The 18,769-nt window shown below is 41.0% G+C and overlaps 1 protein-coding gene across 2 annotated transcripts; it reads left to right on the forward strand.

Annotated features, from left to right (window-relative positions):
* Positions 1 to 10,896: 10,896 nt before the first annotated feature.
* LOC115688635 (kinesin-like protein NACK2) lies at positions 10,897 to 18,560 on the forward strand. 2 transcript variants are annotated; one of them, XM_056311108.1, is made up of 15 exons: positions 10,897 to 11,030; positions 11,811 to 12,068; positions 12,482 to 12,571; positions 12,663 to 12,763; positions 12,869 to 12,982; positions 13,100 to 13,181; positions 13,477 to 13,544; positions 13,807 to 13,866; positions 13,948 to 14,072; positions 14,736 to 14,934; positions 15,464 to 15,601; positions 15,788 to 15,877; positions 16,147 to 17,034; positions 17,446 to 17,750; positions 17,975 to 18,560. In XM_056311108.1, exons 2-15 carry the CDS (start codon positions 11,840 to 11,842, stop codon positions 18,300 to 18,302), a joined length of 2,817 nt encoding a protein of 938 aa, XP_056167083.1. In that variant the 5' UTR covers positions 10,897 to 11,030; positions 11,811 to 11,839; the 3' UTR covers positions 18,303 to 18,560. The 2 variants fall into 2 exon arrangements, with proteins under 2 accessions (XP_056167083.1, XP_030470375.1); XM_030614515.2 differs by having other exon boundaries at positions 10,899 to 11,030; positions 11,819 to 12,068.
* The last annotated feature ends 209 nt before the right edge of the window (positions 18,561 to 18,769 follow it).

The raw sequence follows: 18,769 nt of genomic DNA on the forward strand, positions 1-18,769 counted from the left end.
TATAATAAGAGACGGCGGATTTGCACCTAATTGATTGTGACAATCACAGCTAGCATAGTAAGGCAACATGGCTTTTGAATCCTTCAATTTGAAAGTGTAAGCTATTGAATTGTATGGTTTGTCATAAAAAATTTTGACATGCTTGACTAAGGTTGAAGAAATGTGAAAATGGATATCGTACCTTGAAGAGGCGAAAGAGTCTCTGAGAAATTTGAATACAAAACTACCTCCTAGTTTGATATAATTTTAGAGCATTGTTAATGTATTCCCCTGGGGCACATATTAATCATACGTAGTAATAATGATTTTCATTTCCAATGCATCGATCGTGTTAAAAACAGTTATTTGGAAATAACAAACTTCTTCATTTAAATGTTTAAAAAGTGGCCCAAGACACGCGTTAACACGAAATTAAATGAATAGTTATTATATGCGTAGATAAATTTCAAATACTTCGAACTTTAATTATGAATTTAATTTTTGATCTGTCTCTCTGTTTCATAATGTCACTCGAATAATCATTTCGTAGAAGCAATGATATCATTCCCTACTTTGATTTAGCAAATTATGACCAAAGATTATGACTCTCAAACATCATTGATGTTAAAAAAGATCTCCATAAAAGTAGACATGGCCACGGGCCGATTTTGGCGCGGAACCGGCCCGGGTCAAACCCGGGACCGGCCCGTTGACCGGGCCCCCGGTTCGGAACCGGAACCGGCCCGTGGCCTATGGGCCCGGTTCAACAAAAAAAAAACTGCTGCTGCAGCCCCACGTTCCCACCCCCACCCACGCCCACCTCCTCCAGTCCTCCTCCTCCAAATCCCTCCTTCCCCCTTCTCCCCTGCGCCTCCTCCGGTCCTCCCATTTTCTCCTCCGCCCGCCCCCCGTCTTCCCAGATCTGACCCCCGCCGTTGTCGCCCCCGCCCATGGTCGCAGCCGCTGACACCGACGCCCCCTCCTCCTCCCCCCTCGCTACCCTGCGCCTCCTCCCCTTTTCTCCTCCGCCCGCCCCCCGTCTCCCCAGATCTGACCCCCGCCGCCGCCGCCGCCCATGGCCGCAGCTGCCGACGCCGACGCCCCCTCCTCCTCCCCTCCTCCCGACCCCGCCCAGCCCCCGGAGGAGGAGGACCCCCCGCTCCTCCTCCCTGTCCCCATCCCCGTCCCCATCCCCATCCCCGTCCCCCTCCCGGCCCCCTCCTTCTCTCCCTCGCCGCCACCCCCGTCTCCTGCTTCATCTCCTCGCCGCCTTGAACCCCGTCTCCGCCACCGTGGCCAAGGCCGTGAAGCCCGAGCGACGACCGACGGAGGACAAGGCCTACAATTTTTATTTTATAATTTATTTTATTAATTTTTAATTACGAACCGGAACCGCCGGTTCATACATGGCCACAAACCGGAACCGCCGGTTCCTGAACCGTGGCCATGTCTACATAAAAGGATTGTAGGGACATTTTGTGGCCACCCATTGCAAGTGCTTGGCGAACCCCATAATGGCACCTACTATTTCATTCATCTTAATTTGGCATGAACTACTTAACGATTAGTGGACCCTTTGCATGTGGAAAATGTACTTATAAGGGAAATCTTCTAAGGACGATTTTATTAGCAACTAATGTTGTTGGTTTGTCAATTTCTAGCTTTCAAAACCGGGAATGAAAGCCCTAGCGAAAGGTGAGGAGTTGAACTTTGTGGAAAAACTAAATGATTTGTTGCCCAAATAAATTCAACAAAAATAGTTGGCTTGTCCAAATAAAATTACATATTACCTTAGTTTTTTGCACCAATTCGGGTAACTTTGTTGGCACACCATGTTAGCTATGAGCCATATATCGTGTCGTTCTTCAACAATTTAAGTTCTTATAATAAGCACCGTATATTTTAAATGCAATTTCTTCCAATTTCAAAAAAGTGAAATTTGGCGTGATTCATTACTCCATGTTGACTTATGTCGAAAATTGAGCATAAAGGGATTGGATTTCCATCTTAGTGAGCATACTGCTATGATCGTATGCAATTACATAGATATCGACCCGTACCATTATGATGGTAGGCAATTACATAGATATCGACAATGCACTGTATTATCCATGATAACATATATAGTAACACAAGGCACGTATGATCTTCAATTGCCATCGGTCCACAGCCTAATTCGAAGCCGACACGATCTTATGTACTCTTGAAATGAGTTCACATAACTATGAAGATCAAGTGTCCTATCCCCATCACTATCAAGGAGTTGATATTATACAGGTTAAACTCGATCCATCTCATAAGAGAATCCTAATTTCAAAATTTTATTTGTATATATAATTAAATCAACCTTGAAGTGTGGTTGAGAATGTTCTTTATTTTTTTTTATTTCTCTCGAAGAATTTCGGCTAGCCATGACCGGCTTTTCGCGTACTGTTGACGCGAGACTTCTCTAAGTCATCATTAGCTTTATTAACTCCAAATATATTCTGGTTGAGTGCATGATACAGTGTTGTTGACTTCTCATTTGGAAATAAACTAATTTGTCAAGAAAATTTAGAGGGTCTCACTTAATTTTTTGTTTTAAATTTCAGAAAAAAGATATTTTTTAAAAAATTAGCTAAGCCCATTGGTTAGTCACTCCATAACTTTTCTTCTACTCAAAGGGCCACCTAGAAAATTAGCTAATCATGAACTTCTCTTCTTCTCGAGAAGAGAGGGTGGGTGGTTTTCACTTTGTATTGGTGGATTGGATCATGACATAACGAATTTTTTGACAATGTGGAGGACCTTGTTGATCGTGCATGAGCTTATTGGTGAAGGATCTCTTGCTTGCCGGGCCTTCTCCTAACAATAATGACTGTGAAATCGATTGGCAACGCCGACCAAAAAGAAATCGATTGCCAACCTTACGTGTACCTCTCCTAGCCAGATTTGATTCGAGCAAGATGAAGTTCAGTTTATACGTATGAACTTGGCCGCTTCTCATCGAGGGAAAATTACCCGATCAATTCCAAGTATTGTACGGATGCCAATTCAGTAATAAACTCTTCAGTTTTGCTCGATTTAGTCCTAAATCTTTGCCCAAAGTCCCAATGTAGTACTTCTGGCCGAAAACCGCTGACGTGACGGTCTAGTCATTGCTGACTATCCTACATGGCGCACACCTACATCAGTGATTTTCGGCAAAAATTGATCGAAATGACTATATTGAAATTTCATGCAAAGGTTTAGGATTTAATTGGCAAAATAGAGAAATTTAGGATTGAATTAGCATCCATACAACATGTTTAAGACTAATTGGATATATGAAGTCAATTTATTGTAATTTTGAAATTAGTACTTATTTTACAAGTATATCAAACAGCAACTTTTATGAAACGTAAAACATTTTTTACTACCACGGCCTTGTCCGATCAACAACCACACCCAGTCCAAGTTTAACAAGAAATTCAACGATTATTACTTAGCTGATAACCATAATTCTAGAGATGTAATGGTTTTCTTTTTTTGTCAAAGAAATTTTATATTCATTTCCACTAATACATGATAGAGATACGCAATCCAACTGCAAACCAAGACAACAAAACAAGTTTCAGATAAGAAGATGAATCATCAGAACAAAGTTATGGGTCACTCACTCAAAAAGCATATTTGGAACTTCTTCAAACCAAAATCGGCGGCCAATCACCGAATTCGTCTTCAGTAATGAGTACACACCGAGATCTTTATCTGTTGCTACGGCTTTGCCTTTCGGTGATGCGCAGCTAAGATTGACGTCCCCAACACTATCGCCGTGCAAAGTAATAAGGTTGAATGCGTACAGATCTGACATCTGTGAGAGCGAAACCTTCACGAAACTTCTTCGATATCCTTTGAAAGTGGACTTGCACACCCACGAAACCTGAAGACAGCGAAACCCCAAAATCATGTACGCAAAAAAACCCTAAATCTAGACTAAATCGGGATAGAAACCTCCCCGAAATGGAAGAGAGAAGCTTCTAGATCTAGATTAGATCATAAGAGAAAAACTCCTCAAAACGGGAGGAAAGCAAGAAAAAAAGAACATAAAACCAAATCAGCCAAAGAAAAAAGGAAGGGTTAATACCACGAAAAACCCTAAATTGGTACACTTGTGACACATTTACCCCAAACTATTTTTTTGACCATAAAAAACCCCAAACTGGTACACCTGTGACAATTTTACCCTGAACTATTTTTTTGACCACAAAAAACCCCAAACTGATACATATGTGACAATTTTACCCTGAATTAAAATTTTAATATTTTTTTTTTATTTTTTCGAATTTTTATTTATTTTTTATTCTTTTCTTTTCTTTTCTTTTTCATCTTCAAACTCTGGCCGGTCGCCGGTCCGGCAACCGCCGAGGCGGAAGCCGGCGAGGGCCGCCCTCGCCGATGTCGGGCGAGGGCCGCCCTCGCCGGATTTGGCGAGGGAGACCCTCGCCTGCGTCGGGCGAGGGCCGCCCTCGCCGGTGTCGGGCGAGGGCTATCCTCGCCGGATCCGGCGAGGGCGACCCTCGCCGATGCGTGCGAGGGTCACCCTCGCCGAGCTCTGCCTCTGGCCGGCCGCGCACCGGCGACCGGCCGAGGTTGTGTGAAGGAAAAAAAAAGAAAAGAAAAGAAAAGAAAAGAAAAAAGAAAAAATTCAAAAAATAAAAAATAATATTGAAAATTAGTTCGGGGTAAAATTGTCACATGTGTACCGGTTTAGGATTTTTTGTGGTATGTTTGGGGTAAAATTGTCACAGGTGTACCAGTTTGGGGTTTTTTATGGTAAAAAAAATAGTTTAGGGTAAATGTGTCACAAGTGTACCAGTTTAGGATTTTTCGTGGTATTAACCCAAAAAGGAAAAAGGGAGGGGAGGGAGAGATCTAGCTGAAACCCTTCCCCTCCATGGAGGTTGAAGAAAAGATCGGTGTGAAAATAGGAGGGAGAAGGGAGAACCCTAGAGATAGGAGAAAGCGGTTTATCGGGCTTCTTCAATACGATATCCTCATTTTAATAGCTACTAATTACTATTCACTACTTCATTCTATATTTGAGAAAAGTATAGAGGGAATGGTTGTAGGTAAGATGACCCAACCGATCAACCCTCTCACTCTTTTCGTTCTTACCAAACCATCTCGCTGGCAGAGGAGGTGAAAACGTGGTATCAGAGCGCCGACTAAACCAATTCATTAATCGGGGGCTGGACTTTAGATGGGGCATGGACACACACTGTATCAGGCTTATCAGGTAGGCCAAGCTGGTGCAAATTTGGCAAGATGAGAGGAATATGCCTGCCTTTTCAGCAGGGGTGATCGGTTCCGGTCCGGTCCGATTCCAAGGTGGAACCGGGAACTGGACCGAGAGAACTGGTTTCCAGTTTTGGGAACCGCGGACCGGACCTGTTGGTTCTAGGACCGGGAACCGGACCGGACTGCCGGTCCGGTCCGGTCTAATGGAACTGGTCACTTAGAGTTTATTTTTTATTTTTTTGGTTAAACACTTAATGTTTGGTTCACATTTTACTAATTTTTGTCAATGAAGTTCACTTAGGGTTTAATTTACATTTTACTAATTTTTATCAATGAATTTATGATAATGAAGTTCACTTAGAGTTTAGTTCACATTTTATTAATTTTTTTAAAGAAAAAAATAACAAAAATATATATTAAATAATCGGTACGGTTTGATCGGTCCGGTTCCCCCTTGGAACCGGGAACCGGATCGCCCGGAAACCGGTTCCGTTTTTTGGAACCGGGAATCGGACCGATAATCCTGAGAACCGGACCAAACCCGTCGGTCCGGTCCAGTCCGGTCCGGTCCCAATTTGGGCGATCCAAGTTGCTCGCCCCTACTTTTCAGGATCATTAACCAAACTTGAAACTCGAAAGCCTTTCCCTTTGCCCATACAACTACATCAATCTCCGTACGCCAAGGGATCAAAACAAGCCCCAGTGGGTGGAGTGGGGGGACAAGCTCGAGTGCTGTCCATTTCATATCCCCTCTTTTTACGTCGAAACACATCCTGGGAGATTCCCCTCTCATGTCTCTTGACTTTTTATGCCGTTTTTTTACTGGTCTTTTCGGGCGTATTTGTCGGAAACTTTGGCTGCTTTCGCTTTGTCTACTTTTGCCTCTTCCCCTAAACTCACTGAGCCACTCGTTTTTCTGGCGATTCCACCCCCCACATTGGTTGGTTTTGGGATCCGGATCCGGATCCGAGGTCGGATTTGACGTGATTTGACCCGCTTTTGGTTATTCTAATGTCTCCTCTTTCATGAGCACTGTCAACTCCATCTTATTTGACGGACCAAAATCAATGGGCCAAAAGAATTTTAAGCAACCCTCCTTACCGTTTATGGTAGACTTTGACGCAATATATAATATAATATTTATACTTTAATTAAGTATATAATATTATTTTTAAAATTTTTAATTTATTTAATATGATACTTAAACTTTTATTATCAATTTAATCTCTAGACTGTATGAAAATATTTAATGCCGTCCTTCTTCCAATTCAAGTTCGGAGACAACATTGAATATTTTCCATACAGTTTAGAGACTAAATTAAACATGTACTAAAATTTCATGGACCACATTGAACAGATTAAAAACTTAGGGACGACACTACACATCGATCTAAAGTTTAGGGACCACAATTAACAAAATTAAAGTTCATGGACCACATTGCACATTGGGCTAAAATTCATGATTATTTGTGTCATTTTCCCTTTCTAATATGCTGCATACCTCGACAAATTCGAAAATTATTCGAGGGTTAGGCCAAAAATGAGAAAAAGTGAAAATACACGTGCACTCGAGGTTTATCTATATTTACCCTTCGAGAGAGAGATTTTCCTTTCGTCTCCATCCAAATTTTGGAATTTTTCTCTTCAGCAATTTTTTCCAAGGTCACAAGCGGGAAAAATGTATTTACTTTTAGGCTCCGTTTGTTTCGTAAAAGATGAATGATTTTGAAAATATTTTCCTAGAAACGATCTCTTGTATTGCATACAAAAATGAGCAGACGAAAAATATTTCAATCGTTCATGAAAATATTGAAACATAAGTTATTGTCGATAAATGAAATTATTTTGTTGACTACTTATTTCAACCGATACAAATAATTATTTATAGGAAAATGTTTTCCAAATCATCTATTTTCCGCGAGACAAATGAAGTCTTAATTCGAAGCAAAACTCCATGCTATCTATAAAAGAACTTGTCAAGATACCTTTGTAAAACTCGCGTGCGAAGCGCATAGTGCGCACTAATTTGGTCTTAATAATGTATGAATATCGAATTCGGACTAACCGGATCGAACGATACAACCTTTTTCGTGGACCTCGAACCAAACGATAAGTTGTTGTTGTGATCACTTCTTTCTTTTTTGGCTCCATAAAGTCGCTTGGACAGAACGTCCCGCATGGTGACCAATATCGTGGGTGTATTATGGTGAAAAATGTTATGTATACCGAGATTGGTCTATGAAACTTATATCATATTCTGACTTGTATCATATGTATATTGCAAGTATTTCCATAAACAGCATGCTGCTTCATAAGCATACGAGTTTTAGTAATCAATAGTTAGATACCAACTTTATTTCCAACTTTATTTTTATTGTAATAGAAAGGGTTAATACCAAGAAAAACTCCAAACTAGTACACCTATCACAAATTTATCCCAAATTAATATTTTGACCATCTAAAACCCCAAACTGGTATACCCGTGACAGATTTATCCTAAACTAATTTATTGACCAACAAAAATCCCAAACTGGTACATTTGTGACCAATTTATCATTCGTTAAATTGGATTAATATCACGAAAAATCACAAAATGGTACACCTGTGACAGATGGAGGTAAAACCCCAAACCGGTACACCTGTCAACTGCCACGTGTTATCCAACTCGAAAATTTAACGGTAAAATTTAATGAAAACTAATATTGGATTATCACCAAGAGATCAATGTGTTCTTGGCATGACAGGCCGGGGCCAATTGTCCACATTCATCATTGATGAAGAGTCTCCAAGACTTAATGATGGTCCATAATCAAAGGGATCTTGAAAAAGTGATCCATACAATGGGTCCTGTGAAAATTTCGGCTAATCTGAGTTATCTCTTCTAAATTCCTCTAAAGCAGCCTGAATTATGGGTTTTGTCTTTTGATAATCGGATAAATAATCCTATGGCACATCAGTATTGTCGTCTAGCCAAACTCTTGGAGGAATGGTGTAGTCATATTCACAGAGTCTTCGATGAATTTCCCTATATTCTCGTGGATTAGCTCTAATGCAACATGACAACGTCTTATAAAGCTTGACAGGGACTTCTTGAGCTTAGTAGATTGTGACTCCTACATCCGCCGGGTATCTAGAAACATCGCTGTTAGGCTTGACAAATATCCACGGCCTATAAAAGAGAACGATTGTATGTAGCTCAAGATTTGGCCTGCATACTCTAAGTTACTCTGTGAAAAAGCCTTTCCATGCTGCCAAGGGTTTAAACCAATAAAGCAATTTCGCAAAATAATGGTATTTTCCACCATGACCGATTTCTCGGATTGATTGGCTGATAATTCTTGGCATCTTTACTGTTGGAAATTGAATGACAAAAGTATGACAATTAAATGCATACCAGTAAAACCATTTCAGTTCTTCCGGACATTCATCTTCTAGGGAGAAAGACAAAGGATGAATAAACGGATAATCCGGATGCAAGCCACTTGATTGAAGATTCAGCCCACTAGTTTGAGATTTTTCGTGATCAAAAAATTAGTTCAAATTTATTGTAAATATACCAATTTAGGATTTTTTGTGGTATTAACCCTAATGAAAACTCACGAGATCTTAGAGAGTTGATTGCATGTCACAAAACTTGCACATTCAACACGAATTCTAAGATCCAGGAGTTTTTATGGGTTATGTTGCCCATCCTTTTCAAACATAAGAAGCCACGTAAAAGATCTATTAGGTTTTTCTTTTTTTCTTTATTATTGGTGAATAATCTTAACTAGCTCAAGGATTGCTGATTGATTTTCTTTATATCTTCTTACTCGTAAAAGTGCACGTGTTTAGTGTATAATTGAGTCATTAAACTATACACTTTTTTGTTCAAGTTGATTCTTCTGTTAAATTGTGGACAGAAATACTGACGTGATGATTAAGTTACCGTCAAATGCTGACTTGATATTTCACAAATGAAAAAAGGATTCGGGAATAAGAAAACATTATAAAACTAAAATTAATTTAAACGATTAGAACATAAGGAAACCGGGGTGCGAGAGAACATCATGGAAACAAGGCAATGGGCCATTGCGGTCAAGTGACCTCGGCAAGGTGAAGTCGGGGTCAACCAACCTCGGCCATATCTAAATTGCCTGGGTTCACTTGGGATGGGGGTCGTGTGACCCCGGCCATGTCGGACCAAGTAGTGGCTACGATGCCACCACCATTTTTTTTTTCTCTCTATGTGTCTCCCTCTCGCTCTATGTGCGTGCGTGCGTGCGCCTGCTTGGATTGGGGGCGACGGAGGCCACACAACAATCACCTAACGTCATCGAGCACTCGACTGCCCTCGCTGTGCCTCATCGACATGCCACCATCACCTACCCCAGCCGAGGAGCCCTCCCTTCTCCTATGCCGTGAACCTTGGTTAGGGTTTTTAGATTTTTGTCCCCCAGCATTCCATTCCTAAATTTAATAGAAGGATTGACTTTTCTTTTTTTGGCCAGAAACAGAATGATTAACCTGAACAAAAGAAAATGTATGGTTTAATGACTCAATTGCACAAAGAAAAAGTCGAAAAGGCCTGATCGAACATTTTGCAATAGTTCAAAGACGGGGTTTCTAATTAAGCGGGAAAAGAAGAGAGGACATGCTTTTTACCGTATAAAAAATAAGTGGGAGTGTGCATGTTTAAAATAAGAAACATTGAACGAGTTCGAAACCGAAAATGGCACGGGATGGAGTTGGGCCACATTTGTCATTGGGCTCAGTGCATAACGACTCGACAAAGTAGGCCCATCTTCGACGGAGTTGGGCCACCTTTGTCATTGGGCTTAATGCACAGTGACTCGATAAAGCAGGCCCATCTTCGGTGTATCAATACTTGCCCAAACAAAGCCTTCACAAGGAGGATATACATGAAGAGAGATTATCACACACCAAATGCCCTCGATTAGTGGCGCGTAACCATGGAACATAACCAACTGATCAATAGTTAATTTTTCATCTAGGGTTGCTTTCCACATCCTTATAATTTGATGATCGGGATCTTTTTCCAGTACGTTGTCTTGCGGAAATCTCACACCCCGATCGAAATCGAGTCGACCTCTTCGATTGATTCGAATTTCGACCAAGACAAATCGAAGAAGACGATCGAAAAGTGTAGGGCATGCTTCTTTTTTGGCATGATAAATCTTACATGTCCCATTCATTTTTTACACATCGAGAACATCGGTCCTAGACTCAAAGTCTCGCGTGAAGCCTATTGTATCCAAAGATCGGTAACGTGCATGGTTTTAATGTACCGAATTCATATCAAGATTTAGGGATTCCGATATTTGGCAGGCAAAATTGTGAAATTCCAATGTAATCAAGCCACGAGCGATGGAATCCGGGTTGCCCCCGAAATCAAATGCGGGGTCCGACCCGTGACCCGAAATCAAATGGCTGCAATTCAAAATAAGTGCAACGAATTCTCTCTTTTCCTTTTGTTTTTTTTTTTTATAGGGGTCTTAAAAAAGGAGGAATTTCCTTCGGGCCGCGCCTGAACTCAAAAAACGGAACCGAAATAAATAAAGAATTAGAAACAAAAATAGCCGTTATTTCGCCGACTCGCTCATTTCTCTCTCCCTCTCCCGCAGTTCGTTCGCTGACCTCTTCGACTCTGCCGGACCTCTCTCTTCTCTTCGTCGATCGTGGCCGATTCAGTCGCCGGGACGATTTGCCGCCGGTGACGGTCCTGGTCTGCGTATTTTCCTGCCGTGATTCCGTCGGTAGTCGCGTCGCGTCTCCATCTCCGGTGGTTTCAGGTGTTCTTTTCTTTTTTTTTCCTTCTTTTTTCTTTTTTGTTGCTGCGTGTGGATGAAGGATTCGTGGAACGTGGAAGCGAACGCATCTGATGAATCGTTTTCTCGCCCTTTCCGGGGGAATCGTTTGATATGAAAAACTTGAGTGCACGGCTGCTTCGTCGGTGTTTTGTCTTCGATTCGTTTGCGTCCGGATTTCTTCGCTTTCGGGCGAATCTGCTGATGATGATGTGACGTATCGATGGATTTTAGTCCTGGAATCACTAGCGAAATCGCTTCCCGAGGGCTTGTGACTAGGTTGGCTAGTTAGTTCTTCAGCTTGTTGTTGGACTGTGAAGTGGGGAGGTGTGGACGGTTATGCTGATTGATCTATGCCGTGTGGTAATCGGAGCGTTCCCACCGAATTCAGCGCTGTTTGTGTTAGCAACTAAGGGTGTGCCTTTTTTAAGAATGCGAAGAATACGACTTCGCATTGTGACAATGTGATTTCCAGCTATTCCTCGGGCTGCATGGGATGAAGATCCTACAATGGGAATCGCAGTTATTGTAAAATCATCGTTATATCTGTTTAAAGAAACAAATACTGCAAGCGAACCGTGATTAATATAATACAGCCTTTTCAGAGCTCGACTTCATTTACACTGCCCTTTAGACAGAGAAATTTGTTCTAAAAGTGAGACTTATCGCGGTCACCGGTGATTCCTGTTCCCTGCGACACAAGTGCCTTTGTCATGACAGACTTTGTGATACTTACGCCGTCCATTAGCCTAAACAATTTTGCAGTTTTTCAGTGCGGGGTGCAGTGAGCGAACATGATTGACAGGGCACCAGCTACGCCATCCTCTAAGGTGCGAAGAACCCCTTCATCTACACCGGGGGCACCACGTCGAGAGGAGAAGATATTTGTCACCGTCCGTCTGAGGCCTTTAAGTCGGAGAGAACAAGCATTGTACGACCTGATTGCATGGGAATGCGCTGATGACAACATTATCATTTACAAGAATCCCAATCAAGAACGTGGTGCAGCTTCCTACGGATTTGGTACTGTTGAAGTGTCTATTTATGTTTGTGGATTATGTCCTCACCAAAATTTAGTTACTAAGACCTTTGTCATTAAGGAATTACCATAATTGCAAAAGAGAGTTATGTTTACAGGTAGTCATGTTGATAAATATACTAATGTGATGTGATACAATCTGGGAATTCTTTGATTTCTGATTCTGATGCTGGTTTACAATGCAGATAGGGTATTTGGTACTGTTGAAGCGTCTATTTATGTTTGTGGATTATTTCCTTGCCAAAATTTAGTTACTAGGATCTTTGCGTTAAGGAGTTACCATAATTGCAAAAGAGAGTTATATTTCCAGATAGTAATGTGGATAAGTAAACTAATGTGACGTGAGACAACCTGGGAATTCTTTGATATCTGATTCTGATGTTGGTTTACAATGCAGATAGGGTATTTGGTCCTACAAGTTCGACTTGCATGGTGTATGAAGAAGGAGCCAAAGATGTTGCCCTCTCAGCCCTCAAAGGAATTAATTGTATGGAACTAGTTAGTAGTTAATACCTTGACATGAAAATCTAATGCAAATTGTTTTGTTTCTAGAATTAGACATTTTCCAATTGTTGCAGCAACTATTTTTGCTTATGGGCAAACCAGTAGCGGGAAAACATACACCATGAGAGGAATCACTGAGAATGCTATCAAGGACATCTATGAACACATCAAGGAGGTACTTCTCATTATAACAATAGAAATTTATCAAGCGTTTTTCCTGCTGAAGAAATATAGTCTCGCCGTAGCGGGAAACCAACTTACTCTACAATCAAACTTTCAGAACCCGGAGAGAGACTTTGTTCTGAAGGTTTCAGCATTGGAGATATACAATGAAAGTGTTGCAGACCTTCTGAATCATGATTCTGGTCCTCTTCGGCTCCTCGATGATCCTGAGGTACTCAAATGTTTCTATTTTGTCTGCAAGGAACCTTTCTAAAACAGTACGATGCATTAGTACCTATGTTTTACTCAGAATTTGCTTCTCTCTCCTTCTCTTTGTTTTGCAATACAGAAAGGGACCATTGTGGAAAAATTAGCTGAAGTAGTTGTTAAGGACAGTCAACACTTGCATCACTTAATTGGTATTTGTGAAGGTAATTGAAGCTTCTTGATTTACTGGGGTTTAGCTCTGTGTCGAATCATCTCTCCATCAAGAAGCTTTTCTAAAGTCAAGCCCACTTTGAGTTCGTGGAGGAGAGAGAACCGTCCGACATTTATAACCCTCTATCATTTTGATAAAGATTTATCGAACAAATTATTCATCTATTCGTACTTTTTTTATCTTTATATAATCAATTATTTGAGCCTACATAATGCACTGCATGATTGGATAAAGTCGATGATTCTCTTTTTAAATTGGCACAATGTATTAATGTACTAATTCCTCAGCTCAAAGGCAAATTGGAGAAACTGCTCTAAATGATAAAAGCTCGAGATCTCATCAGATAATTAGGCTGGTATGACTCCATATATATTTGTGATTTCATCTTAATTTATCTGCTTGTTCGAGATCATAGTTTTCATCATAATTTTATTGCTGTCAATTTCCACTTGTTGAATAGCATTCTTTCTCTCACTCGAATAATTATGACTGGTTCCACTGTTATAGACACCGGCAAATTTATTTTGCTTTTTAGTTGCTGGAGAAACCTTAGCCTGAACTTAACTTTCCACGCAGTACTAACTGTCTTCTTGTCGTGGATTTTTGTTTGGATTCAGACGATTGAGAGCAGTCTCAGAGAGAACTCAGAGTGTGTGAAGTCATTCATTGCCAGTTTGGTATGCCTTATGCATCTTCAGTTATTTTGTTTTTTTGATCGAAAGAATTGGAGTTGAACAGACGAGCTTATTTACTTTCAGAATCTTGTGGACCTCGCTGGAAGTGAGCGTGCATGTCAAACAAATGCAGGTGGCACAAGACTGAAGGAAGGCAGTCATATCAACCGCAGTTTGCTTACATTAACTAATGTCATTAGAAAGCTAAGGTAGATGAGAAAAGCTTGATATCTTACATCTTCATTCATCAAAGCACTCCAAAGTCATAGTTTGGCCTTAGATTTACCGTTTTCTTGTTTTCAGTAACTGTCAATGGTGAAACCTAAAAGCAATGGCTGTCTTAGGGATATTTTACTTTGAAGTACCCGTAATTGTGATAGTAATTCTAGTTCATCCACCCTGTTTTCATCGATGAGCTAACTCTTGTTCACTTCTCAATACCTCAAGTGAATTAACAATTAGAAGCTCAGAAATGAGGAAAAGCCAACCTATACCCTCGTGACTTAAATGGCTGTTCCAGAATCCAGCTATTAAAGGCATCACGTGGAATTTGTAATTTGGGGATGAGTGTTAACTTGCTACCTCCCCAGAAATAATGCATAGTATTGACAGTGAAAGTAATGATGCATGTGGTTCCAACTAAGTATCCTATCGTCTAAGAGGTGCAAAGGATGGTTTCACTCTCCTTGGGAAATCGTACTAGCTGTCTATTTTCTTGGGGAAAACATCAATCCTGGAATAAGATTTTATTAAATCATAATCTAGATAGATGTGGTGACATGATGTTCTCATATTCAAATCATTTTTGCAGTCCACCACTGTTCAAATGTAAATCTGATTGGACTTCATCTCATGCTAATATATCCATGCAGTGTTGGAAAAAGGAGTGGGCATATACCATACAGAGATTCTAAGCTTACAAGAATACTGCAGCCCTCCCTTGGAGGAAATGCTCGAACAGCAATAATTTGTACCATGAGTCCAGCTCTGAGTCACGTAGAGCAGTCAAAAAACACGCTTTCTTTTGCAACAAGTGCTAAGGAAGTCACCAACACAGCCCAAGTAAACATGGTAAGATAAGTAACATGGAAGATCATTCAAGATCTGTCAGTTTCTTCTAAGATTTTTTCCTTTGCTGGACTTTCAGTTCCAGTGTAGAGTTAAGAACGCAATATCTATCATCAGTGCTTCTTTGAAAGTATGTCACTCTTTTGGTAGAAATAGTATAAAGGGTAGTCATTTTGCAGGTAGCAAAGGTTATACAAGTTTTTACCACTTTTTAACTTGATGGACCGATAGAAAACCCGCAACTTCAGGATTTCTTGATAACCCAAGAGATAACAGTTTTTACAATTTGAGATGTGTCCATCAACCTGCTCAGACATTTTTCTTTCTGAAAACCTCACAAACAAAGCTCAATTGACCTCTCATCATATGACACTTGCTCATTCTCTAGGAGTTCAATGAAGTTTGCCAGGGAGAGTAAAAACATTTTGTGTGACATTGATAGTCAGATTGCTTGCGTGATTGTCCAATCTGTTTCTGCTCATAATTGGGTTAGGTCCTTTCTTTGCTGCTAATAGGCATATTTTGTATTCAGTTTATATCTGAGAAAAAGTTGGTGAAGCGTCTTCAGAAGGAAGTGGCCAGACTTGAAGCAGAGCTGCGGAGTCCAGATCTTTCATCCTCTTCGCGTTTAACAGCCCTACTGAGGGAGAAGGACATGAAAATCCAGGAGGTAGGTGCTTTCATACAAGTATGATGCAATACTTCTCATGTTAACAATACAGTTGTGTGGTGAGCACAAAGAGAACTTTGCTTTTGAACACTGTGCATGAGTTTCTTCCTAGTAGCTGGTTTTATGCTCATATCACCAGAGTTGGAACATAAATTGAATTTACCAGAAGAAACTTTAAATATGCAGATGGAGAGGGAAATGAAAGAGCTCAAGCGCCAGAGAGATCTAGCACAGTCCCAGCTTGAAGTAGAAAGAACACAGCATAAGGAACGCAAGGTACTTTGCTGACTATAAACGTGCAGAATCTTGTTCTGTGATCAGGAATCATAAAAAATGAACCAATATCAGACAGTAAGAATTAGTGGGGGAAACATCATAATAGACAGAGGTAAGTGAAGAAATGCCAACTCTTGGTAAAACTCTAATCTCAATATCAGTTCTTCTCTGTCTAAGAGGAGAAGTTTGACGTATTTATACCACCACACGACTGTGACTGAAGTCTATATTAAGCAAAACTCTTCTTTCTATCCCTTGTCGAACTTCAGGGCCTCAATCAAGAAGGACCTTCAAGTCAGGTAGTTAGGTGTCTTTCTTTTCCAGTGGAGATGGAAACAGGGCCTGGTAGATCTACTCCTGTAACTCGACCAAGAAATGCATTTGGGGGGCATTCGACACTGAGGCAGTCAATTACCTCAATTGACCCTTCCATGCTCGTACATGAAATTCGGAAAATAGAAGAGCGCCAAAGGCAGCTCGGGGAGGAGGCTAACCGAGCAATTGAGATACTCCACAAAGAGATCGCTTCCCACAGATTAGGAAGTCAAGAGGCTGCAGAGAACATAGCAAAGCTACTTTCTGAAATCAAAGACATGAAAGTAGTCAACTCTATTCCTGAAGGTATCAAGATTGGAGAGACGGCCAATCTGCAGGAAGAAATCCTTCGACTAAACTCTCAAGAGAACAGCATCGCAATGCTGGAAAGGAAGCTGGAATGTGTTCAGGAATCAATAGACAAGCTTGTTTCATCTTTTCAGGCTAGTGCTGGGTCTCCAGAGGACAAGACCCAATCGAAGAAGAAGAGGTCTCATCCTTTCTCCTTGAGCAACAGTCCAAACATCCAACACATTATTAGGTCACCATGTTCACCAATGTCCTCCTCTCGGAAGGTGATGGATTATGAAACTGAGAACAAGGCTCCTGACGGAAATGTTTATGTTCCCAGTAGCGAAATAAGTGATGCAAGTAAGCAATATATCTCGTCAAGAGAGGGAACTCCGACCCCGGGAAAATCAGGATCAGTTAATGTGAAGAAGATGCAGAAAATGTTCAAAAATGCTGCTGAGGAGAACATCCGGAGCATTAAAGCTTATGTCACTGAATTAAAAGAGCGGGTGGTCAAGCTTCAGTATCAGAAGCAGCTTTTAGTTTGTCAGGTAAGTTACGTTTAGATATAGAGTTTTGTTAGTTCAAAGTTGATTAAGATAATTTCCGTTGTTCACATTAAGCATGTGATGTCTACCAGCAAGCAGTTAATCTCAGACAGAGTTATGGTATCTGAATATCTGTTTGATTACATTTTCAATGAACAATTGTAGAGCGAATTACATTTTTGTCCTTCAATCTTGGTGTATTTGTTCAGTTTGCACCTGCATCTGTGTGAACTGCATTGTGATTTGGACAGTGCTAATTGAGGTAGGCAAGTGAATAACAATGAGACAAAAAGCATGAGGAGGTGCATCAGCAAGAGTAGCCTTTTTACTGTGATTTTCTTTTTTTTCTCTCCTTGTAAGGCGATTAATATAGATTTTTAGCTGGGGGATAAACATTTTCTTTTTATATGGTAGGTGTTGGAATTGGAAACAAATGGGACAACTATGGACGGGGCGGATACAATAGAGCAGTCTCCCCAGCCATGGCCCTTGATATTCGAGGATCAGAGAAAGCAGATCATCATGTTATGGCATTTGTGCCATGTTTCGATCGTGCACCGCACACAATTCTATTTGCTCTTTAGAGGGGACCCATCAGATCAGATATACTTGGAGGTTGAGCTCAAAAGGTTGACATGGCTGGAGCAACATTTGGCAGAGCTTGGCAATGCGAGCCCGGCGTTGTTGGGTGATGAACCGGCCGGATCTGTTTCGTCAAGGTATGTTCTCAAGTATCTGAATTAGTCCTTCTAAACGCATACGATACAACATTTAGTTCTTTTTACCAAAGAATTATAATGATACTTCGAAAGAAAGTACTACATACTAAACTAATCGACTTGCATTAGCAAATCTGTTGCACAAATGCCAATAGTTCTGATATGTTATGGCATGATAGTTGAGTCATTGAACATGTATCTTGGGTTATGTTCTTGTTACACAGCATAAAGGCTCTTAAGCAGGAGAGGGAGTACTTGGCGAAGAGGGTCAGCTCGAAGCTGAGTGCGGAGGAGAGAGAGATGCTGTACGTGAAATGGGAAATCCCGCCAGTGGGGAAGCAGAGGAGGCTGCAGCTGGTGAACCGGCTGTGGACGGACCCTTACAACATGCAGCACGTGCATGAGAGCGCGGAGATCGTCGCGAAGCTCGTCGGGTTCTGCGAGTCGGGCGAGCACGTCAGCAAGGAGATGTTCCAGCTCAACTTTGTCTCCCCAAATGACAAGAAGTCCTGGTTGGGCTGGAACTTGATATCGAACCTCTTGCATCTGTAAGCCAACCTTTCATGTGGGGATGATGATGATTGCAGGAGATTGTCGAGGTTCGTTCCACGAGGCGAAGATCGAGCGCGTGCTTAGAGAAGCCCGAAAGCGCGCCGACACTTAAGCTGGAACTGAAAGGATCGGCGGCAAGAATTCGTGAATTTCTGATGCTGCTCCTAGTTGGTTAACTGATCTCTTTTGATTACTGATGTTAGGCTTAACGAGAGATGTACCTAATATTGTCAAAACTGGTGTTTTGATCACTCTGATGTGGAATAATTTTAGCATCACCGGTTAAAATGCTCGTGCACCGGGAGTTTTTTATATCTATTCCATTTTTCAAGTCGTCTTTTTTTTTTAAATTTGTAATTGTACCGCGTTATTGATTGTGTAATAGGAATTTACTTTTACGTGAAAGTAGATTGGGAAAAAGACTAACAAAGATGGCTTTTACAATCCTTAATTTACCAAACTATATA

This window comes from Syzygium oleosum, unplaced genomic scaffold, assembly GCF_021117445.2.
Source record: "Syzygium oleosum isolate NSW1041296 unplaced genomic scaffold, Sole_v2.1 Sole_v2.04, whole genome shotgun sequence".
NCBI classification, from domain to species: domain Eukaryota; kingdom Viridiplantae; phylum Streptophyta; class Magnoliopsida; order Myrtales; family Myrtaceae; genus Syzygium; species Syzygium oleosum.

What these genes read in the sequence shown, in the direction of transcription:
- LOC115688635 (XM_056311108.1), top strand. Translation starts at nt 11,840, where the DNA reads ATGATTGACAGGGCACCAGCTACGCCATCCTCTAAGGTGCGAAGAACC. An exon ending in TGCAGCTTCCTACGGATTTG is followed by an intron (nt 12,069 to 12,481) that starts GTACTGTTGAAG and finishes TTTACAATGCAG; the next exon opens with ATAGGGTATTTGGTCCTACA. An exon ending in AATGTCATTAGAAAGCTAAG is followed by an intron (nt 14,073 to 14,735) that starts GTAGATGAGAAA and finishes ATATCCATGCAG; the next exon opens with TGTTGGAAAAAGGAGTGGGC.